We start from the raw sequence: 15,909 nt of genomic DNA, 5'->3' as shown, positions 1-15,909 counted from the left end.
GGACATAAAGATCATGTTTCAAGAAGGACATGTATGCTGCGGAAAGTCTCGGTTGGCATTCATTACGTAAGCTCAGGAGACACATTAGTGTAAAATGATGTATCATGACCATCTTCAAAAGCTGAACATTAACAAAGACCAATATTGGCTGTAATCTCTTTTCTCGCCCAGACGTCTTGATAATGAGCGGAACATCCGTGAGATTAAATGCCTGTGTGATGTATATAATGCTCATTTTTTACTCTCAGGATGAATTACTGGAACAGGTTACCTGCTGGTATCGGTGAATGCCCCATTGAAGGTCGGTTTCCGCATATTTATTTCGGATGCACCACTCGGCGCGCAGTTTGTTTTTTGAAGGCTTGCCATGTGGCTTAAGAAGGGGCTGTCGATAATCTAGAATAGGTCATGCTGGCTATTCTGTTCTAGAAACTTGCGCAAGTTCCGGCTCCTAGCGTGGTATGCTAGCCAAAAGGACGGGTGCTGTTTCCTTGTAGCTGTAAGTCTAATTCTCAGTAAACACATTAATAAAGTCCGGAGTTCACAGACACGTCCACAAAAATTCCAGGGGTGCACTTAAGTCTCCTTAGGTGCAGTATATGCGAAACCATTCCTCTTACTACGCGTCCATCCTCTCTCATACGCGTCCGCCATCTGCTCGACCAGCGCCGTACATTGCGAGGGGGGGGGGGGGGGGTTAAGTGGGTTGCGGATGATAGCGCTACGAGTGCACATTTGTTCAGTTCGTGCAAACATGTTCTGTCCATAAATTCCGTCCACAACGCCTGTCCACAGCTACCGGAAACGCCACTCATGGGCGAAGAACCTCTTCAGTGGCTGGCGTGGAAAATTTGGGACTTGTGCTCGGCACTATCTTGTGGAGAGAGCCATCGACACGTCACCGACGGGGTAAGGGCCCCCCAGCCCGAATCCTTCTAAGGGAAACCTCCTCCTATGGTGTTCGATTGTTAGAGAGGGTGTAAGTGAACGGGGGAATCAAGGCAAGTGTAGTTATGAAGGACGACATGATGGGAAGGGCGGATCGCATGCAGCAGCGAAGGATAGTGATGTAGGCATTTGTACTTGGAGCTTTGTGTTTAAGGAGGTCTGCGTTCCTCTGGTGAACATTCTGAACACCTCCTTGCATTCAGTATATCTGGAAGCATTCATTGTATTCATATCGAGAGCATATAACTCTTCAGTGATGCTTAGTGTCATTGCAACTCTTGCCACAAAGGAGACTGTGTGGAAATTGGCTTCTCTAATAGGTACAAAGTTATTTATAGACTCCATCGCATCACAGATAGCGAAAAGCTCCATCACAAGCGGCTCTATGTAGTCCGAGACCTACTCCCGATTTGTGATTAGCTCAGAATATGTAAAACTAGTGGTCACCGTTTTTTATGCCTCTTTTATGGACGATGCATCCGTATAGGCTATACACGTTCCTAGACTGATATTAACCACCGTTCGATTGGTTGGTTTATGGGGTTTAACGTTCCAAAGTGACGCAGGCTATGAGGGACGCCGTAGCGAAGGGCTCCGGGAATTTCGACCACCTGGGGTTCTTTACATACACTAACATCGAACATTTCGCCTCCATCGGAATTAGACCGCCGCGGCCAGGATCGAACCGGCGTTTTTCGGGTCAGCAGCCGAGCGCTATAACCACTGAGACACAGCGGCGGCCAACCACCGTTCGAGTTGTCGGCTTTGCTTTACGATGCCGATTGAACGTCCTCTCCGTAGTTATTGTCGTGAACGCCCATGAAGGGGTATCTGTCATTTTCGGTGAATGTGGTGTCACCTCTTCGTACACAGCTGCAAGTGGGGTAAGGTACCATCTGTCGACATGTCTTAGAGCCTCTCGTCGTCCAATAAGTTCAGTCGGTGTTTTCCACTGTGGATGTTCCTAGGGAATCGGATGCTTGTAAGTTTTGGCGAGCAGGAATGATGCGCATTGTGTTCCTATTTATTATTTTTTCTTGTTTCTTGTTCCGTCATCCTTCTCTTCTGTTTTTTTTCTTAATGCGTTTTGCGCTTTGGCTTATTAGTGTTTCACCCCAACACTGGGTGAAATTTGTTTCTTATTTCATTTTACAATAATGCCATCGTGGGCTGCGTGATTGTACAATAGGTAAACAATCGAATTAATCAATAATTAACAAAAACTAAAGACAAAGGAGTTTAAGGCCCAATAGTGGCCTTCGAGGGGTTTTGCCGCCCTGCTCCAGCTGCACTTGTTGAATTCGCCGGAATCAAGTACGCGCCATTTCTCTTGCACTGCAGAAGATTGTTTTCTGTTCAATCTGCTATATGCTTTCGTTGAATGATTGCAGGAAGTTCTGATCTGCGTCCGTCGTGATGTCTTTAAACGTTCTTGCAAAAACCCTCGAGGAAAACGCCCTAATTTCTTTCTGTAACTTTCACAATTAAGTGCAGTTTCACTCTTTTACAGTACTTATGAACTTGTTTCATCATCCGGAATCAACATACTCAAACTTCCGGAAACGTGGAAATCAGAAGACATCGCTATTTAGAAGGTTTGGCCAATATGCGAAAATTGCACGCTTCAGCGGTGATAGTAATGCCTCGAGATGCGGAGATGTTCTTGTTGTCACTATCCCACAGTTTCCATTCAGTGTTATTATCAACAAATCATGGTTCTAAATATTATGACTAATCTACAGTTCCCAATCTCGAACTGTGATATTGAGAATATGCGCAGACTCCACATGAACAACCCAACCTTTCTTGGGACTGTAACCAATAAATAAACTCGCAGCTAGACATTCAACGCTCACAATCTTCTTTGCGAATTCAGTCTGTCCGCTAATAACTGGCCAAACCTAACACCTACCTCCAGGGAAGAAGTAACGCACATGAAGGGAGTTTGGCTAAACTCCAACGTTGCCCTGTTCGTATATAAACCTACATGTTGACGCGTAAATTTTCAAGAGTCCTGGACCTCACACACACTAGAGCATTTACTGGCGCTTATGTCTACCTATGTGCCCTCGCCAAACCTGGGGGTCGACCAATATGTGAAGCACCGCTGAGGAGACGCGCAAAAAAGGTAGAATGTTAGAAAAAGAAAAAAAGAATGACAACAATGGCATTACTGCGAGAAGGACTGTGTTCTGGCAGGCTTTGAGCCTTGACGATCTGCGGCAGATGCTTCCACTCCTACTGCGTAAATATTTCGCAAGTCCATTGTTTCTTACCAGAGCAGCGCAAAAGGTCGATGTGCGGGACAAGATAAGAACCCCACCGCGCAATCATTGAATCTGCAGCTTAGAGGTATCGTCGCAAAAATGACACTTCTGTCATTGGTACCGCCTTGCGGTTGGTCCTGTTTTCCTTACGTAGGTGATCTTTCCCGGAGCCATTTCAGCGAGATATCAATTTCTGGGCGGAGACGTCAAAAATGGAATGACAGTACGCAATTTTGTTGTGGCCGAAAAGAGCGTTAGATATAGGCGAAAGCAGCAACAGCACCTTTTTGCTCACCAATTTCTCACAACGCCGGTGCAGCTCCGGTATATTGTGCGTTATGCCTGTCGCCGTGGTTACTTGTTTGCTGCTCAGAAACTCCACCGGTCGATGATATTCATTTTGTTTTCCCTTTGTGGTTCCCGAACTTAGAGGGTAAACCTATATGACGTATTTACTGATATGCGAGTAAGTACGGTAATCATCCTGAAAGTATGTTATGCCTTATATGACTGGGGCTAATTTGCGACCACAAAATTTTACATGCGACATTCACCGTCGCCCCAGGATCGCGACAAAACTACCATGAAACGATTTGCCTGTAAACCAGGCAATCACTCGGCGATCAGTAACAAATATTGGTGCTTTGTTATTTTCTTAAACAGGCTTAATTCATCGGTTCATTGATGACAAGTGGCACACGTTCTGGAGAAATAGTTGTATTTATGCTTTCGCACATAAGGCGCACTTAGCACGGGCTCCGCACAGAGCACTGACCTAAGGCGCAACATATAACCCTGCCGCAGCATCCGGAAATAGACAAGCTGAACCACGCATATAAAAGGAAGACTAAACGCGTTGCAGGCACAGAAATGGGTGCTCGTGGGCGGCACGGAAAGCCGCAAGGTTTAGCGGGAATGTCAAAGCTGGAAAATCTGGTCGTGTATCGATGGCGCTTCAAGAATCACCACCGGGAATTAATTTCGACCTCCAGTTCTGGAAGCTGGGAAATTGCTGGTGCTGGCTATCGACTCTGGAGCCTTAACGCTGTACAGGAGGGGGTCTAAACTTTTTTCTAGCCGTGGTTTGAGAAAACATAAAATACAAGCGCACATGCACGCATCGTTCGCTCGAGCGACGCTGGTACTCTGGCAAACAACAGCACGGGAAGAAAAAGCAGCTGCACCTTCCTCGGTGCCGATCTCCACACGTATGGTTCATGCTCAGGAGGGCCTTTACCCGAAACTACACCCACAATGTCACTGTGAGTGGCTTAATGAGGACGCCAAACCGTAACGGGAAAAACGCAGCAGTGATGCACAGATATTTTCCACACTTCCTCCTCCAGGAGCAGGGCCACTAAGCGTCACAGGAGCGGTCCCGTCGAAAAGAAGGGACGGAAAGTCTCTAAAGTGCAAAGACAGCAAACGCGGCCGCACTTCTGTCTCGCTTGAGAGCAGACAACTACAAATTACTACTACGAATGATATAAAAAGCCAGAAAATTTATTTCTACGACACTCAGTACCAAACACGATCGCCTGCGCTTAAAAAAAAATTTTTTGCAGTCAATTTCATATACTTTCAAACCGGCCACCCGAATGCGTTAATTATCAACCACAGAATGTCGCTGGAAGTACTAAATAATCATAAGTCACGCAATATCAAAATTAGGGCCATGCGCCACTGAATTGTGAAAAAAATACTGATACGTCGCAATCTGTGACAGATGCCTGCCCATTTTTTTCTTATCGCGTCTATCCCATTTTCTGCATCTGGCATCACCTGCATTGACCAGAATATTTAGCTGCCACCATGAGCACGCACATACAAATTACCTCGAAATTCGTAAAATATACTCTGGAATTTTCCACATCCTATTTACCAACACTGTTTCCGCAGACACATCCAGAGATAACGTAACCAAGCGATTGGAAAGTTGAAATAGTCGTCGGAAAAGTCAAATGACAATGAATACCTACTGGAATTTTCCGCATCCTTAAAATGAATATCTAATAAATAAATGTCTTAAATAAATAAATAGATGTATTAAAACTGTGAAATTTCTTTGACTACCGTAGGAGGAAAAATCAAGAAACAGGTAATTTATTCTAGCACTACATTTACGCCCAACGTCTGGCGTACTTTGTTACCTTCTCTTTACTTCAGTATCCAATGTATTGCAGCAAAAAGCGACGAACTGATCTGCTGGTCATCGCATGTCTCGGCAGGGAACCTTATCCCTTGTAATATACTGAAGACAGAGAGTTGGACTTGCAGGAAACCGCACAGTTGTAATGCTTATGCACTGCACTGTTCTGGCGTAACCGTGTACACTGCTTATCGGTTGCGCAACAACGTAAGTAACCAACTAATTAATGTTCGACTCCTGTATTTCTTCCTTCGGAGCAGATTCGCCTTGTCCACTTGGCCTTATGACAACTGCACACCTGCGCTACTTCGACTATAGTGGCTCCCAGTCGGAAACAAACCTTTTTTTGCTCGATAATTCATTCCAGTTAAAGTGCTTCGATACGACTTCAGGTGTCCCAGCACCTGAAGAATTACCAAATTTTGTGAAAGCCATTGTTAGCGTAACACGCCGCTATAGTTACCCGCTTAAATACTTTCATCTCAAGAAATGTTAGGCATCTGCATAATAAATTTCCTTGAGACATTCCTTATCTACTAAATGCTTTGCGTCTTTAATACGAAAACACTTCTGTAGACATGGAAATATATGTCTAGTGCGGCTAGGGAAAAAAAATGGTTAAACAGCACCTATTCTCGCCGTTCAATATGTTCACGTTGCCTTCCACTCGCTTCTTTAGTGAGATAGTTTTCACTTAACGTATTTTTATCAGAGCAATATGCACATTTGTTTCCATACAAATTAACAGTAATATCAGGAATGAGATTCTTGTAACATTAATTTGCAATTTTGATCTTGCCAAACAGAAATGTGATTCTGATATTTCTGTCGCTTTCATCACAACGAGTGCTCCCCTCCTGCCAGAACTTCTTACCTGGTGATGTAGAAGCTGCTTACGTAGCTCAAGTGGGTGACCTCGGCACCCTTGGGCAAGCCCGTGGTCCCCGAAGTGTAGCACACAGCGAGGATTGTGTTCCGAGGATCGGTTACCGGGCTCTCCTCGAACTGTTGCTCGCCGAGCGTTGAAAACGCCGAAGCTGAGACGAAACCTGCTGCACGTCCCATGCAGAAGAGGCCCTGGCACAGAACAAGAGGCGCCATCACAGATCTCGAAATTCTGCAGCCAGAAGAATACTTCGGTGCGCGATCCAACAGCAGCAATCAGGCTAGCAGCAGACGAGAAACAACTTAAGCGATGCGAGCTGTGAACGAAGCAATTAAATCTAGAATGCTCTAGAATCTAGAATCTAGATTGCAAAACGTGCCCTTACTCTCGTCGTAACAAGCTACAATTAAGGGGCACATCGCCAAGATCACTGTGTCCCGCTCCCGTACTGGGTGCTGCTGCTGCTGTTCAGCTTATTTGCAGGAAACCTATGCCCCACCGGCGTCCGACGAGACTAGTCAGCGACTCTTCCGCAATTCGTTTCCTGTGGCGTCTCCTAAATCTTTGCCTATTTGGAATTGTGTAAATGTCTTGCGGTTAATTAACCGAAGTCCTTTCGAAGGCTAATTTCAGTCAGGCGCACAGACAGTCTGTGCTGCCAGCACAATGCAGTCAGTGAAAACGCTGGCTCATGACCGGTGCTGGCTCTTGCATACTGTGCCGGGCACCTGCAAAATATCTTTGAGTAAAGATCATTAGCATCCAGTTTTTATCATACTGTTCTTTACAAGTTGTAAATGGGTTGGATTTCTCAAACCATAAAACTCATAAACAGGATGTTACTTTTCGGTTCATATGAAAGGTAGGAGAAGCTACCAAGCCCACTGTGGCCACGAGCATCGACCCAGCCCTACAGAATATCTTGCTCTTAACTTGGTTACCCTCAGGGTCTGACATTACAGAGAGCCCGTAGGAGAGTTTCTGGAGAGGAATAGAAATATTCTCCAGTTCAGACAATTGCTGTTTTCTGAAACACGCCCCAATATTACATAAGGGACGGAATTCCTCTTCAAAATAACGAAAAATAGTTAACTTTATGGCTATAGATTACTCTCTCGTGAAGCAGGTCTGAAAATGTGAAAAGGTAGGCCTGTAGCCAGTAGCTGCTCAGAAAAAACAGTGTAGCAGAAGAGCGAGTGATAGTGGGTGTGCAGATTGCAGTAGATGACCGTTACGATGAAATATACGTGCAGCGGCTGTGATGTATAGAGTTTGGTTAAGGGAAGAATAAAAAATAAACCTGTAACAAAAAGATACACATGAATTGCGGCAACAAAAAGAAAGCGGCGCCCACCCGGATCTGACTTCCAAGGATAGAACAGTCATGACGTACTACTATGAACAACGAATAAATCTAGCCACAACATTCTGAACAGCGCTTTATGTACTTGTTAATATATACACTTGATGCGGGATTTAGGAGACAAGTGACTATTGAAAAAGGTTTTCGTGCGCTGGTTTTTCTCTTTCAGTACCGAGGTCAAATAAGTGCTCTTTTCGAAAAAAGTATTATTTTTTTCAAATGAGCTCGACGTCCGACAGATGCCAAAGGTTCGGGTAGCCCGTTATACTATGCTTTGTTGGGCGGTGGCGTTGTGTTATTCACTTCTCCCGAGAGACGACGTTGGAATGAGGGATGGAGGCCGGGGGGGAAATGGACTCTGAAATCTGAACCACTCAGAAAAGAGTAGAGCGTCCGGCATAACGTAAAGATCGGGGTGGAGCGATGATGGGACAGAGGTGGTAGTAGGATGAAATGGGAGAAGCTTTAGGCCTCCTACAAGTTGGTTGTAGTAGGGCATGCTGGCGCAGTGTGAGTTTTCCGCTTGGTTGTCTTCTTCCTCTCCAAGGTTAAAAGAAGCGCGTTTCAAAACTATTATAACTAAATGTTCCTTTGCCACAAGGTCAACTTCTAAAACGTGTAGTGCGGTACTGAAGACACTCCCAATCTTGGCATTTCTGTCGGGGGTAGAAAAAGTATTATTTGGACTTACCACATCTCTTGGTAGCTTCAGAAGCACTTTAGGTGAAAAATATACTGCTGAGAAGCAAACCCTGTGGCCTGCGAACTTTTGTCCCACACTGTACGCGATATCGCTGCTTTCATAACTCCCTACACCAGAGCTTCAAAAACATTTCCCGCTCAGTCCTTGTGAATTAGAAGGCGACCAAGCTTTAACAAACAACTGAAGTGGCGCTTTGGGAAAGTGGACGTACATTGCACAGTGCTACAGCAAAGGAGAGATAGGTGTAAAAATAGGTGTAAAAATGTTCCTGTCAGAGAGGCAGGAGAAAATTCCAACGCACGAAACTCAACAACAAGAGGAGGTTCGGAAACATCTGCCGAATAACATCCCGTCTAGCGGAAAGGTACTTCTTTTGTTTTTTGTGAGGACAATAGAGGGGACGCTCACGCACTGGTCTGCGCCGCGGATGAGCTGGAAGGCTTTACAATGCCTCTAGGAACTCAACTGCCGCTTTTCATGATTATGAAGCAGCTTGCGAAGGACAGAGCGCAGCTGCATTCCCTGCGTTACGTGGTCAGAAATTATTTTCTCCACATTATATCGCCTCTCATTTTGCAGATCGTTGGCGAATCTACCCGTTTCTTCAGTGTATACAGCATGCTACAGCTTAAATAAGTATATAATTGGTTTTTGTGGAAAGGAAATGGCGCAGTATCTGTCTCATATATCGGAGGACACCTGAACCGCACCGTAAGGGAAGGGATAAATAAGGGAGTGAAAGGAGAAAGAGGCGCCGTAGTGGAGGGCTCCGGAATAATTTCGACCACGTGGGGATCTTCAACGTGCATTGACATCGCACAGCACACGGGTGCCTTAGCGTATCACCTCCATAAAAACGCAGCCGCCGCGGTCGCGTTCGAACCCGGGTACTCCGGATCAGTAGTCGAGCGCCCTAACCATTGATCCACCGCGGCGGGTCTCAAAATAAATACAGACACGAAAATTTGGCTTGCGTGTTCTTTTCTTTGAAATGAGGCGTTACACGTTAATATGCATGGGTCACCGCGTCCCTTTTATCGATGATCGCTAAATAATTTATAACTGAATATCTTGTTGATGTTGTTTCGGGTTCAACAACCTAACGACGATCGTGACCTATAAGGTATGTTTAGGTCACGCGAGGGGGGAAAATGAAGAATTTTACCTCTGGTACATCGTTTCTTTACTCTCCAGCTTTTGGTTCAGGTTGGTTTAATCAGCGTTGTTGCGAAATAATACCACAGCGAATGTCGCACTTGCACGGTTGTAAAAGCACCCTACCCTCTTCCGGACGGCGCAAGCGCGACCATATGAATCTCGTTTTAGGAGAGGGTTATTCAAGAGATCTTTTTTTTTAATTGAACCGCATCCGCAAACCGAAAGTAATAAAATTTCACTGTAATGTAAAGTACATTCATACAACATTCCTTTAGAAAAACTATGCTAAAAAAAGTTCCGCCATAATGGTAGAAAGCCTGCTTGCAAATCCCATTCCAAATCGAAAATCGAAAATCTGCGGATTCTGATTACCCGAATCCTTTCAGACGAATCAAATGGCTTGCAAGTTAGTCCATGCTTCTTGGGAAAAGCCCCGAAACATCGAGTCTGTTTTCTCCATCCTCGGTTTCCTGCCATGCGATTGGTTTGATGATGATGATTATGAATTTTTTCTGGCGCAAGAGCATCTATCGCCAAACAACGCCATGACACAAGGTATTTTCGATTACTCAAGGTGGGATAAAGACCCATTTTACAAGCATTTCACCCCTTATTAGTCGAGCACCAGGCGAGGGGAAATCTTGTACCCATTGCACTACCGGTGGGTACCCACCGGCACTGGGGATCGAACCCCGCACCTACTGCATGCGAGGCGGATACTCAACAACAGGGCCACCGCCGCGGTGTGCGATTTGTTTCAAAAAGTCAAATACACTCCTGAGAGCCTTCTTTGTCAATTTGAGCCTCATGCATTGTACAATTTCCAGTGTGATTTCGTTTATTTATTCTTCAGCGCTCCTTCACGACAGACTACCTACGGTACAAAGGGATCGGTGGAAGGCCTCAGCCCCAAAGATGACAATAACGAAGGGATCATTAAGCTTCATCTCCGAGGAAGCATTAATGCATAATTGCTGCATTGAACAATAAAGCGTTTACATGGGCTAGTTGGCACCGGCTTTCTAAACTGGTGATTGCTAGCGCAATGGCGGGCGGGAAACGGCAAAGCTACCGGCTCTACTATTATTAAGTTTTCTCTCTTACTCATCATTTAGGCACTACTCATAAATCTGTAATGCTACAGTAAAATAGCATAAATTCTACCTACCGTACAATAAATAAGTAAAAATAAATAAATAAATAAGCCTCTCCAAAGCCGTCTACCCCCCGCGCGCCCATGCCACAACATTCAATAAATTATTAAGCAGGTTTTTGGGGAAAGGAAATGGCGCAGTACCTCTCGCACATCTCGGTGGATACCTGAACCGCGCCGCAAGGGAAAGAATAAAAGAGGGAGTGAAAGAAGAAAGGGGTGCCGTAGTGGAGGTCTCCGCTAAATAATTTCGACCACCTGGGGATCTTTAATGTGCACTGATATCGTACAGCCCAACGAAACGCGGCCGCAGCGTTGGGGTTCGAGCCCGGGTACTCCGGATTAGTAGCGCCCTAACCACTGAGCCACCGCGGCGGGTACCACAACATAATAGCAATTGGTTTTCGGGGAAAGAAAATAGCGCAGTACCTGTCTCATATATCGTTGGACACCTGAACGGCACCGTAAGGGAAGGGATAAAGGAGGGAGTTAAAGAAGAAAGGAAGAAATGGGTGCCGTAGTGGAGGGTTCCGGAATGAGTTCGACCACCTGGAGATATTTAACGTGCTCTGACATCGCACAGTACCACAACATTCCAGAAATCATTTTTTTCTCTGCGCTGCCCTGGACTGGAACGACCCTCCCGGCCGCATTGCTTCAATAACAGATCATCAAAATTTCAACACTGCCATCGATAACCATTTTTGTCATAACTGCCGTACTCCCCGCCCCTCCCTAATGTAATACCCTTAAGTGGGGCCTTTGACGGCCAAATAAATAAATAAATCACAATAATATGATCTACCTAGCTTATTTTTCCGTTGCCAAAGTGAGAACATAAGAAAATAAGGCTGTCACGTCAGAGCCTTTGACCGAAGCCACTTATTAATATTACATGCTTAACGCACAGCAGTGCCCCTGATTGCTCAAAATAAATTTCCTAATTGTTTTCCTGTGGAATTCACTGCATGTCTACTTTTATTATGCCGCCTTTTAAAAGAGTTTTAATTACTACTGCACATATTGTATAGTGATAAGTGTATCAGTATTGAGTTTCACATTGAAAATAGCCAAATAAAAAGTTTTCTTGTAGACATTCCACAAATTATCTGCATAATTTTTCAGTCCACGGTAGTATGTATGGGCTGATACGTTTAACGTTTACATAATTTTAGTTTAAAACATGCGATAAATTGGACGGTGCGGTCTGTGCATTTGGTCTCTACCGCAAGTCTGACAAAGCCCCTGCTAGAGCCGAATATTAGATGATTAAGTAACTGAAATTAACCAATGATCTTTATTCCTTATTTTAGGTGCAATATTGCCAAATTGTAGGCCGCCAACATGGATGTTTTAGGCTAGTTTTTAAATTTTCTTCATCTGGAGTGCAGTGAGAAATACGGAAGGCCAAATACAATAAGCCGAAAGCTCGCTGAGTGGAATTTCCCAGAGTGCATACTCACAAAATGGCATTGTTCGGTGTTGTACTGTCATTAAAATTCTATTTACTTCCTTTATTTCATCACATTCATAAACCGCGTCTGTGCGCGTAATTCTAATTATTTTTAAAATACAAATCTCTAGACGTTATAAGAATCACCCCATGCTAGATGTAATATGCGCCGCGTATCAACTAAAAGCTTGGCTATAGCAATAGAATTTATGCACATTACAGACTTTAGAGCTTTTCCCAGTGCCTGCTTAGGTTGATTGGCTAATTAAAAAAAAGTTGCTAAAATGTTTGCCTCACGCATGTTCCTGTACTGACGGAGACAAAAGACTACAGGACGCTTCATTGGGAAACGCCTCTGTGATTAGCCGCGGGCTGGAAACCACACTTGTCGAGCTAGAAGTCGGACTCGCGTTCTGCGTTATGTGCCAGTGACAGCCGGTTATCGCTAACAAACAAGGGAGCTTTTAGCTGAAATCGCTTGTCGCGCGTTCTGATGAATTTTGTTCCCCATAGCGCCTGCACTCGCTCTTACAAATGCATGTAAGATTTCCGATTCCAACTTATTTCTTGGACACTTATTTCTGTTCTTACAACAGTGGCGTTGGCTTGATTTTTCACCAGTAAAAATGCTGCGCAGGGTGTCCGGGATGGATAATTTTCTCGCACTTATTCTGTTGTTGTTTTTGCCTCATGTTTACACATCTGATGGACTGCTTCATATAGTGCTTTCGTACAGTAATGCTTTCTTGCGCTCAAAAAACCATTAAACATGCGCAATTTCACATTTTTGATTTTCACGGCTTTCTCTTGTACTGATTTCATTGCCGAAGACGATTAGTTTTCTTCGCGGATCGAAGCTGCCGATACTCAGCGCATGCATGCAGTCTTAAACCCCTGCGACAGTTAATAAGTATTTGGTATCATGCCAGGCACTGCTTGAAACCGTAGAAAAAATCACATCAAGAAAATGTAATAAGTATTTTTAAGCTTGCTTTTGTAGCAGCTGTTGTAATTTCCTCTGAGTGAGTTTCGCTGTATCCAGCAGCGGTATTCTTCAAGTTACCCCTTCCTTTTCTTGGCGCACGTTTGATGGCGTTCAGTACATTCTATTCTTCCACAAATACGGCTTACTTAGCGTGTCTCAAGCTGTCCTAGTGTTTCAATATGGCTCAATCTCTCGAGTGGTTTCCCTGTAATTTTATTATTGTATTTCACGTGACGCATGCGACGGTGTTGAGCGCCACTTACTTTCATGTCAAGATTGGCGATAGCTTTGCTGACCTTCTCCGTGTACTCTTCGTCGGTTAGGATATGCGTGCTGTCGCTGTCCTGCGCTTGATAGCGGAGTTCCCCTACAAAATAGAATGCGTTGTGGGTAAGGCTGTTGGCGCGATAAAAAGTCACCAAAGTATTGTACCAAAAAAGCGCTGGAGCAAAACAGGACGCCCATGAGAGAGGAGTAGATTTGCTCAAACTGTAATGAAGTCAAGACGTATTTACGAAAGAAAAGCTCGCGATAGAGGAAGTAAAAGCAATGTAAAAACAAAAAAACGGACTAACTGCTTGTCATACTCCTGTATTATTTCAGAGTTCAGTCACATAGGAACTACTAAAGTAAGTTGCAACTATGCGTATAATTACAGACGTTCTTCATATTGGGGCAATTGCTTAAAAGTTTACAGAAGTGAACAGATAATTTAATCGAAAGTTTCAGTATTACCTTGTGTATATGAAGTAAATTTTAGGCTTAGGATGCGAATGTCAACGCTTGTACAGTGGTGAGCAGCCCTGTCTGGAGTGCGCAAGTCAGTCCCATCTAACGTTAGGCTGTGGGTTTGAGTTATGCGTCCCATGCGCATGCGCGGCACAAATAAAGCGGTGCCTGCTTGTGGGTTCTCGGCCTTGTTTCCGCCCAGTGCTTGAGCTTCACGCTGCCAGGGCCACTCCGAATGGTCTGTAACAGCGGCCGGAAAACTAACTCGTTTTGCGCGAAGCACGAGGCGGCTAGGCAAGCAAGTGCACGGTGATAGCGGGTATTCGCGCGTTTCAAACACGCACTAGGCTAAGAGTGCGAAAATCTGGCCTAGTTGGTTGCTCGGTGTCTGTTTTCCTCTTGTTTGTATCAAGTTAGCGCGTAATGTTTCATGTCGTATCTTTGCGCTGTGTTATCGGCTACAAAGAACACCGCATTTGGCATCCATACAGATGTAGCAACATGGATGCATAAACGCGCGATCATCCGCTATCACTCGCGCTTGGTTGCTAGGCCGTCGCGTTACACTCATTAATGGCACCACCCTGGCAAACGTCACAAATGCAGGCAGAACAGCCCTGTGGGCACGAAACGAAGTCGCAAGGCGGGGGCTGGACAAGAAAGCGATGAGCAGGCATCCCTCTGCTTTTGCCACGCTCAATAAAACTTGTTGCTGGGCTAGTTAGTGACACATACTTGAAAAAAATGTAGCGCAATAAAGAGACGAGTCAGGTACCCAATGGTCTGTCACGTGATCACGTGGTCATACTCCCATAGGTTGGCCCATACCACCACGCAGTTAAGTTTGGTTTGGTCTTGTGAGGCATTAACTCACCCACATTGAGATCGGAAGTTTTACCCTGAGGAGTGGAACTTTCCCTCTAAAACATTTTTTGAGGCACTTCCGGCCAGTTATAATAAGAAACAGACGTGCATAGCCTCTTCAGCAAAAATAGTCATGCTGCATGGTTTGCTTCTCACAATTACAGTGAAGCACATACGGCTTCCCTAACAATCGAAATATCTTGAAAGGTGAGGACGACGGCTTTTCCTACCTTGCAGAGAATTAGAACTTGAGCAGTGGCATAAGTGGTCCGCTGCCCGGCTAAGAAACAAACTACGTATGCTGGTTACTTTTGACAAAGACGGTACGTTCCCATGTATCAAGAAATGTGATTTTCATCTGGCTACGATGCAATCACCCCAAGAACTTCATGGAGACAGAGCGCGGAATCATCCTCATGAAATTCACGCGATAAGCAACGCCCTTCCGCAACAAACCCTGCTAACAAAAAAACACTGAGCTGCTACGGCTCCTATCGAGACTATGATGATAAAAGAACGTCTTCTTGGGCGAGTTGGTCACAATTCATCTTTGGTACTAGGCGCGAACACACACAGAACACAAGGAAGAGAACGCGACAAAGCGCCACTTACAACTGCTTTATTCGGAGGTACATCACACACACTTTCTTAAACACAAGGAACACAATCAAACCAGGATCGATAAGCACGTGCACCGGTTAAAAATTTTCTTCCTCCTTATATTAAGATACGGATGGATCACTGACGCACATGTTTCCTTTTTCTCCGATAAAAAAAAAGCTTCAGTTAGTTCCCGAGCTTTGGTATCTTTACTGGAAGCTAGAATCCTCACCCCTGAAAAACATGCCTCACAGGAGCGTGACGGGCAGGACGTAATATGCTTGGGTATGTTTGGCCCTTCTTTATTTTGCTCTAGATTTCTCTCATGTTCCCTAATGCGGTCATTGACGCAGCGCCCGGTTTGCCCTACGTTCCCTGATTCGGTTGTGATGGCAGTCGCCGAAAGCCTACTGCAAAAAATGAAGACTGTGGCGGTTAGAGCTGGGGAAGGTCCCCCTCGAGAAGGGGTGCTGAGACCGGTAGTGGTGCCCTGTGTACATAAGATGGCCCACAATTTAAAGAAGGTCGCAAGCAGGCATGGGGTGCCGCTTGTGTTTTCAGCACCCCAAAATCTCGGAAACCTGTGCACGCGTATCGAAAGAGTACGTGAAGAGGAAAAAGGATGCGGCACTAAGCATGGGCGACCGTTTT

General features: G+C 45.0%; 1 protein-coding gene across 1 annotated transcript in view; it reads right to left on the bottom strand.

Moving 5' to 3' along the window:
* The window catches only part of LOC144128039 (2-succinylbenzoate--CoA ligase-like), a 91,768-nt gene that overhangs the window by 51,036 nt on the left and 24,823 nt on the right, over window positions 1-15,909 (bottom strand). Inside the window, exons 3-4 of the mRNA XM_077661087.1 lie at window positions 13,329-13,432; window positions 6,239-6,441 (exon numbers count right to left, since the gene is read on the bottom strand). Coding sequence (XP_077517213.1) covers window positions 6,239-6,441; window positions 13,329-13,432 — 307 coding nt within the window. The remainder of the gene's footprint in view (window positions 1-6,238; window positions 6,442-13,328; window positions 13,433-15,909) is intronic.

The sequence above is a fragment of the Amblyomma americanum genome, chromosome 4 (assembly GCF_052857255.1).
Source record: "Amblyomma americanum isolate KBUSLIRL-KWMA chromosome 4, ASM5285725v1, whole genome shotgun sequence".
NCBI lineage: Eukaryota > Metazoa > Arthropoda > Arachnida > Ixodida > Ixodidae > Amblyomma > Amblyomma americanum.
This window is presented reverse-complemented; position numbering and strand designations above follow the sequence as displayed.